General features: G+C 48.0%; 1 protein-coding gene across 1 annotated transcript; it reads left to right on the top strand.

The window, feature by feature from the left end:
- Nucleotides 1–3710: 3710 nt before the first annotated feature.
- Nucleotides 3711–16243, top strand: PIPOX (pipecolic acid and sarcosine oxidase). Its single transcript, XM_079903703.1, has 8 exons — nucleotides 3711–4285; nucleotides 5490–5638; nucleotides 12071–12284; nucleotides 12564–12746; nucleotides 13254–13400; nucleotides 13761–13919; nucleotides 14508–14583; nucleotides 14882–16243. Exons 1-8 carry the CDS (start codon nucleotides 4172–4174, stop codon nucleotides 15010–15012), a joined length of 1173 nt encoding a protein of 390 aa, XP_079759829.1. The 5' UTR covers nucleotides 3711–4171; the 3' UTR covers nucleotides 15013–16243.
- The last annotated feature ends 6383 nt before the right edge of the window (nucleotides 16244–22626 follow it).

The following is a 22626-nucleotide window of genomic DNA, read 5'->3' as shown; positions in this document are numbered from 1 at the left end:
GGATGAAAGCTGAGACATGCAATAGGTCCGAAATGTGTATGGAGACCACGTACAGATCCAGCTTTCCTGCTCTTGGTTTTCTCGTGCTGGCATCCTCTGCACATTCTTCCCCAAACACCCTCAGCACCCGGCAGGATGGGTCTGCAGGGGCCACTTCCTGGTCGGCCTGCCTGTCTCCTTGCCCCGGGCTCCAGCTCCTTGGCAAAGAGGTGCAGAGGAAAGAGAACAGAAGCCTCTCCCTAGTCATTCAACTCCCAGGTAGGTCTCTCTTATTTATTCCGTGCTCTCTCTCTCTCTCACGATTCGGGTGCTCTCATTATTTCTGAGCTGTACAGCTTGCTGCTTCCCTGGCTCGGCTCTCCCACCCGTGTCTGCAAAGTGTCAATCAAACCATCAGATGAGCAGTTCAGCCTTACATCCTCCACGGCTCTGCCCCAGGACACAGCGGCAATTGCTGACACATGGCAGCGGTGTAGGGCTGCTGGCTCTCCCTTTAGTGGTCTTCCGACCCAGAATGGGTGTTAATGGGGAATTTGAGGAGATCGTTTCTCTCTACCTGCCCCTATCAGGATGGCCACAAGGATGGGCAGCCCTGAGAGAGAGGGGCAGCCTTCAGAAGCCGGTTTGCTTTTCATTTGAAGGTTGGACCATGGCCAGTGTCTGCTTTCAGAGGAGTCGTTTGAAATTCTTAACAAGAAGCAGAATGCTTGAGTCCAGGAATCGAGGGCAGGCTTGTGAAGTAGGGATGGGGAAATGGAGTTGTTATTTCTGAAGTTATATTATATTAAACAAAGAAGATGTGGGATACAGAGCTGCTTTGTAGCTTCCCTGGAGGACAAACAATAAGAAATGTCAGGGGATGGGGTGGGGGGGGCAGCTGGGGAAAACTGAGATTAGAACAAAAAAAGAACTTCCCCAGGCCCCAGAACCGGTGACCGGGAAGATATGAAGCATCTGCTTCCTCAGGGGATTTCTCCTTATCCTTTTACAAATTATGAATGGAAGTGCAATTTTTACAGAATACGGGAATTAATGAGTATTAAGCTCAGTCACCTTGCCAAATTCTCTTTAGATCTTTGATACACACACACGTAACTCATGGTTGTGATCTGTGTGTGTCTATTTGTGTTCTGCTTCTCTTCCTCAGTATGATTTCATATACACAGGTCTGCGGAGCCCTCTGTCCTCACACTTATCATTTTGAATCCTACCTAGTATTCCATTGTGTCGACGGGCCAGAGTTTGTTCAGCTGTCCCCTGTGGCTGGGTTGTTTCCCATTTTTTTATATTATAAAACTGCAACTAGGAATGTCTTCATACAAATGTCTTTTTCTTCCCTTGGATATTTCCTTGGGGTACAGTTCCCCAAGTCGAATTTCTAGGTCAGAAGGTTTGAACCATTTTACCACCCTGGAGCTCTCCAGAAAGCCCAGACAATCTGAGTTGCCACCCTACTCTCTCTCCGTCCCCACTGTACTGACAGATTTTATCATTTTTATTTACTTTTGCGCATTTCATAGGCACGTAATTGTACCTTGAAGTTATTTAATCCCCATTTCTTTCGTTGCTAGTGAGACTGGGTGCATTTCCACGTGAGGATTTATTGTCTGCTTCTCCTTTGTGTAAACTGTTCATCTCCTCTGACATCTTATCAAGAGAAATCCGAAGGCTGACCTTATATATTTATATCAAGCCCTTACATACTTAAATAGTCCACTTTTCTCAGTTATGTCTGCCACTTTTTACCGTAAGGAAGCTGTCCCATCGGGAGGTGGATGCTATCTTGTCCCATGTGGGTCAGGGATTGGGGAGAGTTGAGGTGACTTCTGGATCCTAGAGAAATTTTTTTCAGAAGAAAAAGAAATGCCAGTCGTATGGTACCCCCTCCCTGGGCCCCTATCTTCCTAAGAAAGGAAGCCTGGGCTGAAAGAACTGCTAGTTGCCAAGGCCACTCTGGAGGATTCTTTGCTAGGGCTAAGCATCTTCCTAGGGTCACATGGATGTCCTGATCTATTATTTTCTCCCACTCACAGTATGGCCATGAGAGAAACAGCAAAATATTCAAATCAGAATCATCATTACAAGTCTGACTACTCCTTGGTATAGCACGGGGGTTAAGGGAACAGGTTTTGGAACAGGCAAACCGAGGTTCACACCTCAGTGCATATGTTTACCAGGTGGGTGGCTTTGGGCAAGTTATAACCTCCGTAAGCCTTCATGTCTTTGGCTGTGAAGTGGTGTTTCAGTTATGGCTGCATAAAAAACTACTTCAAATCTTAGTGGCTAAAAACACCAACTGTTTTATTCTATCTCATGATTTTGTAGGTCAGGAGTTCAGATGGGTCTTGGCTGGATGAGTCTTCTGCTCCACGTGGCATTAATTGGGTCACTCAGTGGTATTTAGCTGGTGGCTGGGCTGGGCTGGAGGGTCCAAGATTGCTTCACTCTGGCTCTCCATGTAGTCTCAGGGCCTCCCCATGTGGTCTCTCCAACAGGTGGTTGGACTAACATGGAGGCTCAGGGGTCCAAGAGTGGGTGTTCCAAGACAAGAAGAGGAAGCTACTTTTAAGGCTTGGGCCAGAAAGTGTCCCAGTGTCACTTCCACCATATTCTATAGGTCAAGCAGTCACAGAGCCTGTGATGGGAACAGTGACCAAGAATTGGGAGCTATCTTTAATGTGACAAAAGTAGGGATAAAAATATTTACACCTAGGACTGTGAGGATTAAAGTAAATAATGCATGAAGAGTTTGATTTATCGGGAAGCTAATGAAACTTCAACCACAGGGCTCCTTAACTGCACAATCTCTTCCAAATCCTAGCACTTAATTTTGTATTCACAATTTTTCTTTTCCTTTTCTTTTTTCTTTCTTTCTCCTTCCTTCCTTCCTTCCCTTCCTTCCTTCCTTCCTTCCTCCCTCCCTCCCTCCCTCCCTCCCTTCCTTCCTTCTTTTCTTTCTTTCTTTCTTTCCACCAGGTCTTAGTTGTGGCCGGAGGCTCATCACTTGCAACTCCAGGGCTCTTTAGTTGCAGTTCACCAGCTCCTTAGTTGCGACACATGGACTCCTTAGTTGCAGCTTGTGAGATCTAGTTCCCTGACCGGGGATCGAACCTGAGCCCCCTGCATTGGGAGCACGAAGTCTTATCCACTGCACCACCAGGGAAGTCCCTCTTTTCCTTTCCTTACAGAGGCCCCCCCACAAATTGTATGGGAATTAGGCCTGGGCTTCCCTGGTGGCACAGAGGTTAAGAATCCGCCTGCCAATGCAGGAGACACGGGTTTGAGCCCTGCTCCGGGAAGATCCCACATGCCGCGGAGCAACTAAGCGCCTGCACCACAACTACTGAGCCTGCGCTCTAGAGCCCGCGAGCCACACCTACTGAGCCCACATGCCACAACTACTGAAGCCCGCGCGCCTAGAGCCCATGCTCTGCAACAAGAGAAGCCACGGCAATGAGAAGCCAGTGCACCGCAACGAAGAGTAGCCCCTGCTTGCCGCAACTAGAGAAAGCCTGTGCACAGCAACAAAGACCCGATGCAGCCAAAAATAAATAAATTAAAAAAAAAAAGAATTAGGCCTTACAAATCCCAGCTCTGTCCCACATGCATGCAAGAGTACTCATTTAGCACACTGCCCTGCACAGAGGGAGCCCTCACTCCAGGGGCCCTCACACCCTAGGCAGATGCCTGGTCTGTACCCTCTAGAATCTCCAAAGGAAATCAGGCTGGAGAGAGGGAGGCCAGCAGGGGGAGGCAGCATTCCGGGTGCCCAGCTTGGTCTAGGAGGCATTGAAATTCCAGGGCCGAAGGCCTGAGACAAAGATCATAATGAGACAGGAAGGTGGCATAGGAAGGATCCATTTGCATGACAATAATTGAGCCAAGAATAGAAAGCTAGAGGGATGCAAGGGTGAGGCTGGCAGCTGAGCCGGGCTAAACCTCACAAATCATACTACCCAGCTCTGCTCTGCAGGGGAGGCGGGGGCTCAGCCCTGTGCCAGGTTTTGGGGGTTGGGAGGAGTGGGGAGAAGGACAGGGCCCAGGGAATTGTGGGAATGCTGGCCAGGTTGGACTTTGCTTTACTCCTCCTCCTTCAGGCTGGAGCCCGCCTCCGCTTGCCTTCTCCTTTGTATGTGGTCTCTGAGGCTGTAGGGCTAACTCAGTGGGCAGGATGGCTGCTCAGAAAGATCTCTATGACGCCATCGTGATCGGGGCAGGCATCCAGGGCTGCTTCACTGCGTACCACCTGGCCAAACACAGGAAGAGGGTCCTCCTGCTGGAGCAGGTACCGTGTCCCCTCTGCACTCCTGACCTCAGGGACTGTCCCTTTCTCCTCCCCCAAGAGGGTTTTCTGTGGGGTGAAGGCCAAAGGGCCTGATCTTCACAAATTCTATGCAATTTGTAGCTTAGCTGCCTGGTGTGTTTCATGACAATGCAAAGAAAGTTCCACCCTCCCTAAGACCCAGTTTGGGTTTCTAGGCACATTTCCTCCTTTTGCTGCCTCCCAGATCCTGCTCTTGACCAAGAAGCACCCCAGACCCCATTCTCTTCTTTCTTCCCATCCAGTCTCTTCTGTGCCAAAATGGTTGCCCTGGCCCAGAAAAGTAATCAGTTCTGCTTTGGGTAACCTTAAATAGAGATAATTTGCCTAGAGGGAAAGGCTGATTTGTCAGTCTAGGAGGTAGGATTCTTCCCTGCATATTTCTGGCCTCTCACCCTGGAACCCAGCAGAGGCTTCTGTTTTTTCTGCCACCTCTGGATAATAGCAGCCTCCTTGTTTGATACACAGGAAATAAGACTTAGGTATTTATTTTTCCTTATAGAAAAGTGACCCCATGAAGTGCAGTCTACTGGCCACTGTACATAGGCCTGGGCCCTGTATATCCGCAGCCTTCCCGAGGCAGGTGCACCCAGCCCACCTTCCAAAGGTTTCTACCCTCCCATTCTGCCTAAATCTATCCAGGCTGGTTTTGGTTTATTCTTCTTGGTAATGAGCTGGATTGGTTAGAAACCTTTTTCATTTCTCTATCAGTTTTCTCAAAGCCTGAGGGATTCCTGGTCCAACCTTTAAGGAAACACTCCATCTTTTGCTAAATCTCAACATGGTTCTCTTGTCCTGAGCAATCTGAAACTACAGAGAAAGAGTCAGCATCAGTTTTCTTGTGCATAAAGATGAGGAGCCTAGACTAGAATGATCTCAAAGGTTCTTTCTGCTTCTCCATGAGTCTAAGTGGGGCAAGGTTGCAGCAGGATGACTGAAGACTAACTCACAGAGGGACTTCGGGAAGTGAATGATGTTAGCAAAAAGGATGCCTGAGTTAGAGCTACTGAAGAAATTCTATCCTGAAGCCAAGTCAGTAACTTGGCCACAAAGGGAGACTGTATGGAAATATTTGAAGAATAAGTGTTCCTTGTTGACAGCACATGATGAGTGGGCTCCGAAAGGGGAGGGGTGACAGCTGCAGTTGTCTCTTGTCCTCCTTCTCCAGTTCTTCCTCCCGCACTCCCGAGGAAGTTCCCATGGGCAAAGCCGGATAATCCGAAGGGCGTACCCTGAAGACTTCTACACCCAGATGATGGCTGAGTGCTACCAGATATGGGCCCAGCTGGAGCATGAGGCGGGAACCCAATTATACAGGTTGGGTTGGTGGGGGAGAATCCCTTGGATTGTGGGGCTCAGCACCTGGGGGTGCTTTTACTATGCAAGAGGGCGGTGCCAGGAATACTTGACATGCAACGGAGGGACATGGGGCCTCCGGAAGTGCCAGACACGTGGAAGCATTCTGCTTGCTGTCCTCATGGTCACCCGACAGGTCCAGCTGGCTCTTGACAGTCTCTGAGTTCCAGGGCTGGGGTTAGACCATGTGTCCAAGGCTTGCAGAGGTTGTTTGGGGAAAACTGCTGGAAAGACACTGGGCAGATGCTCAGAGCTGGAGTTTATATCTACATCTCCGTGGAACCGTCAGAGAACCTCTCAGGGCAGGGATTGAAATAGAGGAGAAGGCCTCTGCCTGATTCTTTATATTTCTGCTAGTATCACAAACTTTAATGCTGGGTCCTCTCCCCCAGAACAACCCTTATAAATCCATTTGATTCTCTGAATACCTCCTCCCATAGGAGCAAATGGGGATGCTCCTCAGGCTGCATTGCTGACCAGGGAGTGAGCCTGCAGCTATTTCTCTGTTGCCTGCATGGCCTTCTCTGACCCTTAAGACCCCCCCTCACTGACCTTTCAAATATTCATGGGGAAGAAGGCAGACAACCCAGGAGGCAAAGAGAACTTTTACCAACCATGCTACCATCCCTCCCGCCTTCTCTGTGGCTCTTAACTGAACTTCCTACAAAACCACTGCTCTACCCTACAGGGTGGCAGTTATTTTAATGGCCAGGAACCAAGAGGTTACTGTTCTGTTGCAAAAACACCATTAACTTAAGAACAAAGTGAAATCCATTATGCAAATACAGCTAGGGCAGCTAATTACAGATTTATTCCAGACGCAGCTAATACACCCAGCACCCAAATAAAGGAGCATGTCTTGCTGAGGCGTGGCCTGGCAAAGGAACCTCTCTCTGTCAGCCATCTGTGAATACTGCTGAGTATCTTGTGTTAAAAGAACTGCTGAGGCCTTAGAGGGCACACTTCATCCCAGCAGATAAGGAGGTAACTAGAAGATGTTTGGAAAGTGTCTGGAATCTTTCAGAGGGGAGACAATTCTGGAGTCAGACAGGCTTGAATTTGACTTTGTGCTCTACCTCTTACCAGCTGTGTGACCTTGGAAAAGTTTCTGTACCTCTCTGCGCCTCATTTTTCTCACAGGGCTTTGTGAGGATTAAACGAGACTCTTGGCACTATGCCTAGCACTTTTGAATAAATGGCAGTTCCTGCCACTTATTCTGGGTCAGCTGTATCCTATCTCCATTGAGCAAGGGGGGAAGAAAGGCAGAAGGAGACAGATGGGATGCAGCAACCATGGACATCGAGGGGAAGGGCTGCTGGAGAGAGGGAAAGGGACCCTTGGATAGGAGAATCTCATAATCTCACAATCCCTCTCTTTGGCAGGAGGACAGGAATTTGGAAGGGCTTTGGAACCAGGCAGCACTGGCTCTAGATATCATCTTGTTCTGACATATTTAGCTGTGTGGTTTGGAGCAAGCTGTCTAACCTCTGTGAGACTCAGTTTTCTCATCTGTAAAGTAGGGGTAATAATATCTATTTCCTGTGTCTGTTGTGAGGATAAAGTTTGTAAAGGGCTTGCAATAGTGCCTGACAAATCATCATCATCATTATCATTATCACTGCGTGTTTTAGTGCTTAGAATGAGAAACTAAGGCTGTTCTAAAAGTACTTGATCCAGGTTAACTCATTTAATTCTCCCGACAAATTCATGAGAGGGTTGCTACTGAGTAGTCAGGGTCTTAACCTGTAGTGCAAGTCACAGAATTACTCAACTTTCAGTCTAGAACAGGGTTTGTCAAACTTTTTCTGTGAATGGCCACATAGTTTTACAGGCTTTGCAGGCCATATGGTCTCTATTGCAACAATTCAACTCTGCCAGCAACTCAACTGTGCCATTGTGAAAGCAGCCACAGATAATATGTAAACAAATGGGCATGGCTGGGTTCCAATAAAACTTTATTTATGGACACAAATTTCAGATAATTTTCATGTCATGAAGTATTCTTTGGGACTTCCCTGGTGGTCCAGTGGTTAAGAATCCGCCTTCCAATGCAGGGGACGTGGGTTCGATCCCTGGTCAGGGAACTAAGATCCCACATGCTGCAGGGCAACTAAGCCCGCGTGCCACAACTAGAGAGCCCGTTTGCCGCAACTACAGAGCCCACATGCTCTGGAGCCTGCATGCTACAACTAGAGAGAAGCCTGTGTGCCACAATGAAAGATCCCGCGTGCCACAACTAAGACCTGATGCAGCCAAAAATAAACAAACAAATAAATATTAAAAAAAAAGAAATATTCTTCTTTTGCTTTTTATCAACCATTTAAAACTGTAAAAACCATCTTGGCTTGTGGGACAGACAAAAACAGGTGATTTGGCCCCTGGGTCATCGCTTGCTGACTCCTGATTTAGGAAATACCACAAACTGGTTACCTTTTCCATCCCCTGTTTCCAAACAAGTTCATGCCTAAATCATCCCAGGTCAGAAGGCTGCTAACATACATTTAAAGACTGGGACATATCATAGCTCCTCTTAAAAGACTATCCTTATGCTTTACAGCCCCAATTATGGAAAATGAAGAGTAAAGTGAATGTTCTTTGAAAAATCTTTGAAGTTCTATATAGTGCTAGGCATTATTGTTGTTGTTATTATTAGCAAGTCCTTTCTTATGGCCAAACTAATTTACTCAGGCACACTAATTTATTTGGTTCTTTTACTTAGTAGAGACACAGAACAGATACTTCCTATTCCAATTCCTTTAGCTTTTGTTCCTAATTCTGATTTTCTAAATGATTCATTAGCTGTGTGATTCTTATTCTCCTAGGTTCTTCTGGAAGAACCAGCACAATATCATAATTGAACTGATAGATATGAACATATTAACTTAATGATATTTGATGATGATTTAAAAAAAAAAACCTTCAGGAGTTGATAAGGTGGTTGTCCAATTCTCTTCATTCTGTTCTGCTGCTTCCTGTGACAGAGGCATACTAAATATGGGTGGCTCAGGATATTTGCATATATTCTGGGAACAGACGATGACACATGTGTCAGATCACAAGGTCTGAATCTTTTGTGATGTGTACAGCCAGGATGCTGATACCAAGAGCAAATCCCAGCTCTGTGGCCCATCTCTTTCCTGCCCCACCTTCTCCCTTTGAGTCCTACTATCTAGCTCCTGACCCGGGCTGCCCCTGCTTAGCTGACAATATCAGACAAGATCACAGCCGTAGGCAGTACAGCTGCTGCCAGAACCTGGTGGCCCCCTGCGCAGCTGCTGCTTCCTGTGTCTGCGAAGTGTCTGGCTTGTCAGCCACATCCCCTCCCTGGAGCAGTCTTTGTTAACCAATTCCACCTCGGCCCACTGAGCAGAAGATGAAACGCCAAGAGCTCCTCCCAAACCAACAAAGACAGCAGCCATTACCAAGTCCCTGTTGGAGTCTCTTCCCCAAGGTGACTCTGAGAGCTGGCTTTCCTGGCACTTTTAACCCAGAGCGGGGAAAGCTGGAGCTTGGGATGGGAGATGGCAGATGCAGGGAGAGCTGTCTGCCCCTCCCAAATCCTCCCCACTCCATCCTGCCTCCTGTCCTGCTATAGTAACTGGTGGAAATCCCTCATCACCAACTCCCTACATCACGTCTGAGGCTTTAGTTGGGCCATAGAGAAGTCAACAAGGCCCTTGGGAGGAATCTTCGATTATCTCTTCCTAGGGCCGGATCCAGCTAGGGTTGGGAGGAAGGCACAGTTAGTACCAAATGCTCTGAAGGTGTTCTGGGACTTGGGAGCTGCACTCTTTCCAGGGATCCCCAGCACCCCGGCCTCACTACAAGGTGCCGTCTTTCTAGACCAGCCCTGACCGCTCATTTCCTGGTCTTTTTTTTTTTTTTCCTGCAATGCCCTTGTCCCTTCTCACCCTCCTCCTCCTCAAACTTCGTAGCCTGGATCTGAGCAGAAAAAGAGGAAAGGGAGGCCCAGAGCATAGGGGTGAGAAATTGATGCAGAATGAGCAGACTGTTTATTGGGATCTAGGAAAAGCCATTAAGAAAATAAGTACTTAAATGATTTTCAATCTGCGCATGGAAGTCATCTATCTTCATACTGGGGGAAAAAGGCCCGTTCTCTGATCCCGGTTTTGATTGACTGCTTTCCAGTTCTCTAAGCATCTCCCACAGGAGCCTCTCACCTATTTCCCATAATGACAGGCCTTTGCATTTCCAGGCAGTGTTTTACATTTATTTCCGATTTGCTCATAATGGTCAAAAATCTCTCTCCGATCCAAGGCATTTCTCTGGCAGTGCATGGTTTCCCTCAGGCCAAATGGTTCAGCTGTGATCCACGGAAAATGAGAATTTCCCAAACGCATCTCCGGACTAAGGGAGGGTCCAGCATCACAAATTCAGATGGAAAATTTCCCAGTGTTAGATCAATATCTGGGCTGAGAAATAAATGCCACAGGGGCAGAGAGCTGGAGCAAAATGATTACAATTGGCACAATTACATTCACCAGCAGAATCAACTTGCTGATTACTCCTAGGGATAGGGAGCTCCCGCTTCATCCACCGCAGGACGGCTTGGGAATTAGAACATCACTCAGCATTTCATAATTCAACAGATTTGCCCGTTGCTTTGGCGTGAGTTCATTTCCTCCATATAGTACATTCCTGAAAGAGGAGTTCTTATTTCAAGGAAAGAAGGAAGGAAGGAAGGGAAGAAGGGAGAAAGGAAGGGAAGGAAGAGAAAGTAACTGAATCTCAGAGTATGTGAGAGACCAAGGCTAGTATATTGCAGGCAGAGGTTAGAATATGCTGCTCTGGAATTTCCGGGCCAGGGATCTGACATTGTGACTGCTAAGGTGAGGTCTTTCCCAGAATTCTACACAGCTACAACCTCATCAGGTACAAAGGGCTCAAGAACGTACGCTTGGGTGCCTTAATTATCCTGTTGACCAAGGAGTTTACTAGGCAAATTTTCATTAACTGAGAACCAATCTGAAGTTCTTTTGGGGCCACAGGAAAAAGACAGTCTGCTGGCTAGTGGGGATTTCTACAGCATCTTTCCTCTGTTGAGCTTTGAAGAGGCAGAGGCGTTCACTGCTTTCTCACCAGTGGTGAATGCTGGGTAGGCGGGGGCCATGGCAAATGGATTGGGCATGCTGCGTGGCTCTGTGTACTGACACTGGCCCCAGGGCCCGCTGTGTCCCTACCCCCTCCCAATCTTCTCTTTAATCCCCCCAACCAGATAATGTGGGATTTGGAAGCATGTAATATCCATGAGACTCCATTATAGGCTATTACGAGCTTTATATACAGTACCTGGGGGATGTGTCGGGCTGATGCTTGTCACTGTGGCTGCTGAAACCGAGAGGGACTACAGGAATGGTCCCAAGGGCCAAAGTGACCCTTCTATTGTTTTGATCAGTTACCCCCAAAAGGGAGCTCTGATCTCTTGTGACATAGAGATGGAAAGCGTTAAAGAGAAACAGCTCTCATTCTCTTATGGTGGAAGAAACACAGAGGGATGTATAGGGAGAACAAAAACATTAATCGCTGAATTAATTGCTGGAGTCCTAAGAGGCCATCTCACCTACTGGGGTTTCTGCATGAGGGCACTATTGGCATTTGGGTGGGATCTTCCTGAGCATTGCAGGTTTAGCATCCCTGGCCCCCGCCCACCAAATGTGAGTGGCAACCCCCAGGCATTGTGACAAGCAAAAAAATGATCCATGCCATTTCCACAACTCCCCTGGTGTGGAACCACCAACAGTCCAACAGTCATGTGTTACAGAGGAGGAATCTGGGATCAGCGAGCAATCAGACCAAGGTCACAGAGGGGATGCTGGGACTGGACCCAGAGCCAGAGCTCCCAACTTAGGACCCTTTCCACAAAACAGGCAGCCTCTGAGAAGGAACTGAGAGATAGATCACAAGAAGAGACAAAACATTATATGACAAGAAAAAGGAACAGGGAAAAGAAACAGCAGGGAGTTGGGGAGGGGAAAAGGGATAAAGAATTGAGATCAAAACAGTGAGTGGGGTCAGGGGACTGGAGGAAAGGGAAATCTTATCAAGTTCATTGAACATTTACCACCTTCTAGGTGTGGAGATAAAAGAGGACTTAGGGTCTCTGACCTCAAGGGCAGGATGGATCCTGATGAGGGAAGATGGAGGGATAAGCAAACCAATAGTGAGAGCCAAGGGCAGACTTGGGGATGGGCTGGAAACCAGCACAACAATACTGGACTGTTACAACAGAATGTAGATGTCTTTGCCTGTTTTTTGAATGTGAGGCCAGGACTCCCCTTGATGCCTGGTCTGGGCCCCTTGCTGAAAAATGACAGAGAAGGCCCAGGGCCCGGACGCAGACTCTCACTCAGGTGTCTTTTTTTTTTTTATAGGCAGACTGGACTACTGCTGCTGGGCATGAAGGAGAATGCAGAATTAAAGATAATCCAGGCTACTCTGTCTAGGCAGGGAGTGGAACACCAGTGTCTTCCATCTGAGGAACTGAAGCAACGTTTCCCCAATATTCGGTTGGCCAGGGGAGAAGTGGGGCTCTTGGAAAAGTCTGGAGGAGTTCTCTATGCTGACAAGGCGCTCAGAGCGCTTCAGGTGATACCGTGCAGCATTAGGGGCACTGCAGCTCCTGCTCTGGGCATCCTGGGTCCCCATCAGCCATCCCCTGATGCCCAGTTGGATGACAGCCTTTGCCCTGCCAGCTTTAGTCTTGACTTTTTGGACTGGGCAGTTTTATATACCCTGCTAGGCCTCACAATATGGGAGAGGAGATCTAGATTCTGTCCTCTCTTTTCTGCACTCGATGAAGGATTCTTTGTCCAGGGTGAACCACATACATAACTGATTTGCCCTTTCCTGCTCCTGCCCTTTCAGGATGCAATTCGACAGCTAGGAGGCATAGTGCATGATGGAGAGAAGGTGATGGAGATAAAACCAGGGCTACTGGTCGTGGTGAAAACCACCTCCAGGAGCTACCAAGCCAAGAGTTTGATCATCACAGCAGGTCCTTGGACCAACCGGCTCCTCCGTCCCCTGGGCATTGAGCTGCCTCTCCAGGTAGAGGGAGCTGAAAGCCTGAGAGGTGGTGCTTAAGAAAAGAAGCCTTGGACCCAGATGGACTTGAGTCTTCCATCTGCCACTTGCTAGTGGATGACTTTGGGCAAATTTCATTCATCTTCACCTCACTTAGCCTCAATTTTATAACCTGTAAAGTGGGGACTAGGGCTGTTGGAGAATTAAATTAAATTATATATATATATATATATATAACCTAAGGAGATGGCCTGGCCTATAGTAAGCACTCAATAAACATGAGGTATTATTAACTCCTGGAGAGAGAGAGAAGTAGGCTGGATGCAGTTTTGGGAGAAGATTAAGAATAGGGGAAGAGACAGATTCAGCAATTTTTATGCATCATAACATAATGTAACATGCAAATGACATAAGAATTGAGTGAAACAAAGATGGGTGAGTTAATCAGGGCATCTGGGCTTATATTAAAGGGCTACGGGACCCCAGAAATGCTTTCTCCCTTCATTTCCCACTTCTTCTTCCTGCTCCAAGACCCTGCGGATCAATGTGTGTTACTGGCGAGAGAAGGTTCCCGGAAGCTACGGTGTGTCCCAGGCCTTTCCATGCTTCCTGGGCTTTGGCCTGGCTCCTTACCACATCTATGGATTGCCCTCCAGAGAGTACCCAGGGCTGATGAAGGTGAGCGGAGAGGCCAAGAGAAGGCTAATAGGGGCCCAGGCAGATGTGGGGCAGCTATTCTAACTTTCCTCTCACCAGACTCCCTCAGATCCCAGTGGGCAGGAGCAGGAACGGACTTCACTATTCACTATGCGCAACACAAGACCCCTGGCTGTCCTGGAGCCCTTCCTTTGCAATCATAGGGTTGGCGGGGGAATGGACAGCTAGGCAAACTCATGTGGCAACAAACAGCATCTGTCAGGACTGGGGAAGGCTGGGATGATGGATGGGGTGCATTCTGTGTACAACCTGCCCCCTGGGTTGGGGGTGGTGTGCAGGAGGCCAGCCATCCCAGCTCACACTGCTCTGATTGGGAGCCAGGTCTGCTATCACCACGGCAACAATGCAGATCCTGAGGAGCGGGACTGCCCTGCAGCTTTCTCAGACATCCAAGACGTCCACATCCTGAGCTGCTTTGTCAGAGATCACTTACCTAACTTAGAGCCCGAGCCTGCTGTTATGGAGCACTGCATGTACACGGTAAGGGTGTGGGCAACTGGGCCAGGCTCTCTTGCAGCCCTGGAGAACAGGGGAATGAGACAGACTGGCCTTGTGCAGCTCAGGCTGGACTCTACCTGACCCCTGACACAGTATGTGACTTGAAACAAATGAGCTCATTCCTGCGGGTCAGTTCACCTCCACCAGAGAGGGCCCACTAGAGGTTATTCGTATTCTTTTTCATTAGGAAACTAGGCATACGTCTGGCAGTCCTTCACTATATTTCCCAGAAGAGCTCTAAAAGAGTTTTTGGCAAGATGTTCTAGTTGAGCAGGCCTTAGGGACAAAGAGAAGAGACAGATGTCACCAGGGCCTGAGGCGTCTTCGCTAAAGTTACTTTACACGCGTTAACTGAGCACCTACTGTGTTCATAGCTCTACATGAGAAGAGACAGATGGACAAATGAGAAAGACTGGCGTACCCTAGGGCACTGGCATGCAGAAAGCATTCCTGTGCCCCATTCCTATTCTTTCTGGAAAGAAATCCAGCTGAGTCTCCTCCCCTCTGAGCCTGCAATTCTTCTTCCTCCCTCTATCCTCAAAGGACACAGGTGTGATTGTTTCTTTCTAGAACACCCCTGATGAGCACTTCATTCTTGATCGACACCCAAAGTACGACAACATTGTCATTGGTGCTGGATTCTCTGGTGAGCCTGAGCAAGGGAAGACGGGGTGCCTTAAAGATGACCCACCTCAGTGCCAGGCAAAATGGTGTTTTTCATGCTTTTAGTTGGACAGAGAGGGGCCAAAGCATAGACCTTGAGTGTATAAGGGGGTTAAGAGGGGCTATCAGAGAAGAAAGGGTTCTCACGGTGGGAGGCAACTTCCAGCTTTGGGATGCGACCAATGGGGAGGTTAGCTCTATCTGGGGACTGTGTAGGGGACGTCCAGGGAGTCCAGTACCTGTCTCTGAGGATGCCTGACCACCTGTTCTCCTTTCCCTAGGGCATGGGTTTAAGCTGTCCCCTGTTGTGGGGAAGATCCTGTATGAATTAAGCATGAAATTAATGCCATCCTATGACTTGACACCTTTTCGAATCAGCCGCTTCCCCCGCCTGGGCAAAGCCCACATTTGACTGGCCAGCTGCTTCCCTTCTGTGCACAGGAGCTCGGAACAAAGCCCTCTTCTGGGAAAGACTTCTCAGAGGAAGGAAGTGTCTATGAGATGTTATCCTTTTTTCTTGCCCCTCTTCAGTTCCCCATAAACACCAGCTGATTGAATTTACCTTCTTTCCCTAGCCAGCTCCCCAATCCCACAATTTTTTTGCTTCAGAAGTTAAATCAGATATTCTATGATCACAGAGTAGCAAGGACCTTGAAGCTGGATCTCTCAATAAGGAGGGGGCATAAGGACTGGCTCAGGAGACCAAAGCAGTTGTTAAAATTCTCTTCACGGGGGCATTTGATGAATTTGGGATAGATTTGACTAAGGCTGCCTGGGGGAGAGTAAATAAGATGATCTGTAGACCACTAAGGCCCTTGGCATTCCTGTTCATAAAACTAGAGCCACCCTCTATCACAAACTCCTGTAAAATTTGGCTCATCTTGGGTGCACAGTAAATGTTTGTTGCAAAAAATGTGTTGAACAAACAGATAAGTAAATGACTGCATTGCATGAAAGCCTGTGGTGGGCTTTATTTTCCATGTGACCTTATTTCTTATAGACTTTAACTGTCTAAATTAGCACCACAGAATCCATTACCCCAGGACTCCTTGGGGTCTTTATCCCCTCAGTGCACCACACCCTCTTTCTCTGGATTCTTTGTTTGGTTCTCATCCTCTCTCTGGTTCTATAAAGATGCTCAGCTCCCCAGTCTCTCATTAAGGTGTATTGTCAGGTCTTTATGAAGATGGAGCTGTTCTACCAGAAAGGAAGAGAGAGACACACTCGCTTAGAAACCCTGTTCAATGTTTGAATGTTAAATGTGCCATTTTATTATCATTAGGATTGCTCCCACTTAATGAAACGGCATTAACACCCAGTTGGCTGGCCTCCTTGCACTAATTGCTTTGGAAGGAAACAGGCTCATAACTGCCCCAGGGTGGGTGGAGGGGTGAGAGGTGTAAATAGAGACTCAAGCAAGGCTGAGTGCACTCAGATGAAACCCAAGCAGGAGCATTTCTAGACAGGGCCAGTTTGACCCAAAAGAACAGGAGTTAAAGTGCTCTGGGGAGAAAAAAACTGGGACTGGGTGGGGTGGAAATGTTCGAAGGAATCGCTGAGAGGGGAAGAGTGGGAAATGGAAATAAGAGTAAAAATATTCCCAAAGGAAATAACAACACAGAGGAAATTACTCTTCAATTGCCTTATAGGCCTAGGCACATGGATTAGTACTGATTTCTCCTGGGAGTTATAAAAGCCAGCCAATCCTGTCAACCCCACGCCAAGTCTGCTTCTTGGGTGCTCTCACTTAGTTCCCCGAACCACAGCCTCTGTAAAGTGGGAATAATCCTATCTGTAAAACGGGAATAATACTATTGATACATTCCATGGATCAACCTTGAAGACATAATGCTAAATAAAATAATCCAGACATAAAAGGACAAGTATTGTATGATTCCACTTGTGTGAGCTACCTAGAGTAGTCAAATTCATAGAGACAGAAAGTAGAATGGTGGTTGCCAGGGGCTGGAGGGAGGGGGGAATAAGGAGTTATTGTTTAATGGGCACAGAGTTTCAGTCTGGGAAGATAAAAAAGTTCTGGAGATGGATGGTGGTGATGGCTGCACAACACTGTGAATGTACTTAAATGCCACTCAACTGTACACCTAAAACGGTTAAGATGGTACATTGTAAGTTATGTATATTTTACCGTAGTAAATAAAAAGGGAATAATAATACTGACCAACTCTACAGGAGTGTGTGAGGATCCAATAAGATCATTCATTCATTCATTCATTCAACACACAAATATTTGTTGAGTTCTGCTGTGTGCCAGGCACTGTGCTAGGCATGGTGGATGTATCTGTGAACAAAACAGAAATCTCTACTCTTGTGGTGTTTACAGTTCAGTGAGGAGAGGACATGTTAATAATATGTATAAATAAATTGTATTGTACATTAGAGGGTGACAAGTGCATTGGGGATAAAACAGAGCAGAATGGGGAAGGTAGAGAATGCTGGGGGAGGGGCTGCCCTTTTCAATGGTGGTCAGGGTAGGACTCATTGAGGAGGAGGCATTTGAGCAGACTTGGAGGAGAGGGAGTACACCATGCAGATACCTGGAGGCCTGTAAGAGAATGTGGTAAATTGTAAAGCAAGGTATCGTGTTATTACTGAGACAGAGAAAAATGCAGTACAGAGAGGGATCAGTGTAAGATCCTGCCAGCTCCCAAGCTGGCAAAGTTGGGGAGGAAGGATGTTGGGAACCTCTCTCTCCCTCTCATTCCATGGCTGCCCGCAGCTCCCTCTGCTCCTGCTTCTCTCAGTGCCACCCTCCTCCCCCAGCCAGCTGCAGCTCCCCTTCCAAAATATCCAGTCTTATTCAGCTTGCCGGTGACAGCTAAAGGAGGGGACAAGTGTCTAGAGGAGGCTGAGAAAGGACAAGTGGGGGATGCTGACAAGCCCTGCCTGGGCTGGCAAAGTCTCTTTAGAAATGAGCCAGTGTGTCCTAGAAACAGAGTGCAAGCAAGGGCAGGGGCAGGGGCGTGTGGGGTGGGACGGGTGTGTGTGGGAGGGATGAGGTCAGGGAAGAGTGGAGAGAAACAGGAATTGGATAAGAAGAGACTGGCAATGTGCAGGCCAAGAAGGCAGGTGAGGACCTGCAGGGGTGCTGCACACAACCCAAGTGGGAGGAACTGAGCATTTCTTACTGAGCGTGGGATGGGGTCATAGAGGGGAAGAAGGGATGTAGGAGATAGAGTCTGTGGATATGGAGAAGAGGACTAGACATTGTAGATGGGCTCGGAGGACAACCTGAGGGTTTTGGTAACTTTGAAGGATTTGCCAAGCAGACCCACCAGCGTTATCTCCCTGCCTACCTTCTGCTTGAGTGTGGCCAGGCATCCACTTTCAGGCCGACCCTACCTATCTTCAAGATGGGAGAAAATCAAAATAAATCAGGCAGGCAATAAGAGACCTCTGGAAGGGCAACTGGGGTCCTCACAGGCTGCAGGGGAGAGATAAGGGCAGCGAAGAGAAAGAGGCGGGCATGGTTGCCAACCAGACTAAGGAAAACAGAGGCAGGCTCAAAATAGATTGGGGTTGGGGGAGGGAGGAGAGGCAGCCCAGAAAAGAAGGGAAAGCAGAGGCAATCGATGCCATTGCGACTCTGACCCAATTCTTCATTTCTCAGCCTCATCATCTGAAAAATTAGGGGGTGATGGGGAAAAAGGGAAAGACTGAGGAGAGTCAGGGGAAAGTAATTTGAGTCCTAAGGCCTAGGCAATTGTGGGGTACAAGTCAGTAATCCCAATGTGAAAAAGAGGAGGTATATGGTGTAGTCAGTACGAGTTAAACACTAACCAGAGTTTGGTATCCCAGGACAGGTTTAAGAGCTTAAGGAGTGTGATTGTAACTTGGAATGAGGTTCACCTGTCTAGCAAGGTAAGTGGCAGCAACAAGGACGAGTTAATCTGGGGGTACTAGGCTGGAGTGACTTGATGCTTGCATTTAACTTCTCAAAAGAGTGATTAAAGAGAATTTGGTTATTGGATATTCTATTTCAGTGGTGGGCTTCCCATGCAGCAAGAGGGATTTAGGTTAGAACTCGGGGAATCCATCCCACTAAGTAGATTTGTGAGATATTAAAACATGTATATAGCACTGCTTAGGGTATTCTTTCCTTGGAAATCTTTAAAACCGAGAAGCCCACCTATTTGGGTCTGTATAGTCTTGCCTGAAGGCCAGGACCTCCCAACAAATCTCTGGAAGACTTCTGGCTAGAGAGGAGGTAGGGTCTGAGAAGAGATTCTGGGCAGGGAGAATGAATGTAAGCACCTTGGAGGAGAGGTGAGGCATAAGGCAGGCTGGATCTGTCAGGCAGGAAGAAGCAGCAGGGACAAGGGGCAGGAGTCTAACAAGCAGGACCCAGTGGCATTTACATAACTTTGAATAATGAATAAGCCCAGCTCTGGGGCTCCTAGTCAACATGCTCATCTGCATCTTTATTAGGCTTTATAAGTGATTCAGCTCCCTACCCTTTCCCCCCAGCCCCTGCCCAGCCTGCCCCAAGCATCGGGTAGTTGATTGCTCATTATTTTAGACTAGATTTGTTTCACCAACATTCAGTGAGGCATGGAGTGGGGGACACAGGAGGGAGGAATAAATCCAAAAGGCAGGTGGAACGGAGGGGTAGGGGAATGAACAGAAGCAGCAGCCACAGGAAGGCAGGCAGACGGCTGCGAGCTAGGAACGTGGGCATAATTCTCTGAAATGCTCCTGAGGCCAGCATCTTCAGGAGAGGAAGGTTTCTTAGATTCCCCAAAATGTGCTGGGTTCAAGTCCCACTCAATCCCCTGTCTCCCTTACATCTGTTGCCAAGCCCCCAGCAGGCTTCTCTCTCAGCTCCAGTGCAGTGCTGAGCCACTTGAGCAGCCAGATGAAAACTGCCCCCAGGGAAGTTCTCACTTTTTCCTGAGGCAGGAATTTTGCTATTTTCATGAAAAAAAAAAAAATCTACTATGCTTTGCAAGGCCAGAACAGGCACCAGGCATATTAGGGGAGAAAGTGATAGGAACAGGCCTACGTGGTATGTGAATTTGTAGAGAAGGGAATGCTTGTGTCCATAGAGAGTTTCAGCCCATCTGGAAAGAAAAGCCTGGAAAAGATGGGCAGCCCTCGACTCCTCCAGGTAGGCATATTAGGGCCAACTGCTCTGGTCTACTGGCAGGAGGCAGAAGAAGTATTTAAGAGCCTGGACGAGGAGTTGGCAGGAAACTGGTAGGGGGAAAGGTAGAGCACTTCTCAACCCTGGCTGCACATTAAAACCATCAAGAGAGCTTTAAAAAATATGATGCTTGGGCCCCACCCAAGGCCAATTAAATCAGAATCCCCGAGGGAGAAGGCCTTGGGCACAGTAGTATTTCTTAAAAAGCTCCTCAATGATAGGACTTCCTTGGCAGTCCAGTCCTTCTACAGCAGGGGACATGGGTTCGATCCCTGGTTGGGGAACTAAGGTCCCACATGCCGTGCTGAGTGGCCAAAAAAAAACCTCCTCAATGTTGTTTGGATGCTGATTTGAACAAACTAAGTTAAAAAAAAAATATATATATATATATATATATATGTAAAATTTATTACATTATTAATATTTAAAATCAGGAAAATTTAAACACTGAATATTTGGTACTAAGGAGTTATTGATAATTTTTTTTAGGTGTGATAAGAGTATTGTGATTACATTAAGGAGTCATTTTCTTTTCTTTGAGGGGTAGATACTAAACAAATATCTTCATTGTAACAAAGTGATATCATATCTGGGGTCTCCTTCAAAATAATCCAAGGGAATGGGGAAGTGGGCCAGGTTCAAATGAAGCAAGATTCACTGTGTTGAAAATTGTTGAAGCTGTTTGGTGGATAAGGTTCATTATACTATGTTTTTTACTCTTTGTATACAAAACAAAAACAGTTCCTTGAGTGTTTCTAATATACAGCAAGGTGAGAACCCCAGAGCCAGGCATTCAGCTGGAAATGGGCCACCATGGCACCTCTGTGGGCACAACTGACTTTAAGGAGACCAGGTTTGTGGGACCCTAAATGATAGGTGAGAGCCCTGTCCTCCAACGCCCTAGGCTTCAGGCAGAGTCACAGGGACCACTTGTGAGGAACCAGAGCTGGCAGTCAGAGATGCACTGGGGGTGTCCAAAGAGCCCTTCAGGCTTCCTCCCCCACCCCAGCACAGCCTCTGGGGACTCAGGCTCTATGCACCAGGCCAGGAGGCTGGACCAAGGGGAGCCGCCTGCCTGCGGCACCCAGAGCAAGCAATCAGCCTGTCTCTTCTCTCTCAATCCCTGCCCTCTCTCGATTGACTCCACAGGAGCCAGGCCCCCATCTCAGCCGGCAACACCCCCTCCCCCCCCCCCCCCCCCCCGCAAGCCGTCACCACTGCTTCCCAGCGCTGTCACCCTCCCGACGGGCTCATCTGCCTCTGTCAGGGAACATTAGCCCAGCAGACTTCATCAAGGACGTGAGGGGAGGCTGAACACCAGTCCACAGAAGTATGGGCACCCAGGCAGCCACCCCCGGCGGCTGCCGGCAGAGCTGTCTGAGCTGCTGAGAGATTCGCGGGTAGCTTGATCTCATTTGCATATCACTTCTTTAACGAACACATTCACAAGAATCCCAAATTCTCAGTTTTCTACTCTCACCGACAGATTGGATCTCCTCACACTTGTCCCTGACACGGATCAACCATTCCCACGTTCTCCACATGCTCTTGAGAAATAACTTCCCGCCCTGCCGAGGTGCAAGGTATTCCCTCCCCCACCCCGCCCCTCCCCTCCGAACTCAGCCCCGCCCCCATAACTCAGCCCCGCCCCCACCCCACCTCCACCGGAGCAATCACCAGCTCCACCATCGCGCTCAGCTTGGGGCTCGCTCTCTCTTCTGCGCTCCATTACCTTCCCCTGATGGCCTCTAGGGGCTGGGCAGGGGAGAGAGTTGGAGGGGGTCTATTGAAGAGATTTTTGGAATCTGTGCCTGCGTATCACCCGCTGCCATGAGTTATTTCAGCGCCGATGTTTGTCTCGAGCTGATTATTCCAACCCGAGAACAGGTGGAGCAGCCTGTGGTGGCTTATTCGTCAGCCAAGGCCATCTGTTCCCAACAAGCTGAGATTTGTAGCTGATTTCTACTGGGGAGCAAGGAGTGGGGGCGGGGAGGGAGATGAAGATCACCTCCAGGCCCCAGGAGACTTACTCCTCCCAGACCTTATGCGAGGTCTGAACCCCTAGTCCTCCCCTTCTAAAATCAATACCTTCTCATTTTCTCAGAGAACTCACCGATCAGTTGACTCTCTGAAACAGCGAAAATACTTTTTCCTTAAGGGGCTAAACCTTCTTAGACGGAGTCAGGTATGAGAAGCAGGAATCCATTAGCTAGGCACAGTCTGGCCATTGGGTCATGTCCACCCTTACAGATCTTAAAAAAAAAAAAAGTATATAACCATAACACAAATATCCTAAATGACCTTCTTGACTCTCAGCTTCTCCTCACCCCACTCCACCACCGGTCCCTTCATCAACACGAGTCTCCTTGCCTAAACCTGTCACCTGCAGGGCTCCAGGCTGCATGGGAGGCCATGTCTGGATCCTCTTATCTCCCCCTCCCCCACTGCTCCTCTCCCCTAAATACCCTGTTCAAGTTCCACCCTCCAATCTGTTCCTCTTCCAGCTTCCATTCTCTGCCATGCCAAGAGACGCCTGCTGCTTTAAGAATGGCTTTCCCTGAGCAAGGGATCTAAGCAGTTTCTAAGCAGCTTTGCCACATGGTTTACCCCTCCCCACCCAGGGCTACTATTTCTATATATGCAATGCTGGGAAAGACGCTACTCTTATAGTCACACTAATATGACAATTGGGGGCCTTCTTTGGTGTTTGACACAGATACACATCTGTACTGACTTAAAAGAAAAATTGTATGAAAACTTTATTACAAGCACAGATACTTCATCTAGAATCCCACACCCCCAAACAAAGCTATTTCTATTTTTCAGCAGTCTCATCTAACGTTTATCTATTTATCTGTTTTC

The sequence above is a fragment of the Stenella coeruleoalba genome (assembly GCF_951394435.1).
Source record: "Stenella coeruleoalba genome assembly, chromosome: 19".
Taxonomy (NCBI): Eukaryota; Metazoa; Chordata; class Mammalia; order Artiodactyla; family Delphinidae; genus Stenella; species Stenella coeruleoalba.
Note: the sequence above shows the minus strand (reverse complement) of the source record. Positions and strands in the feature narration are given on the sequence as shown.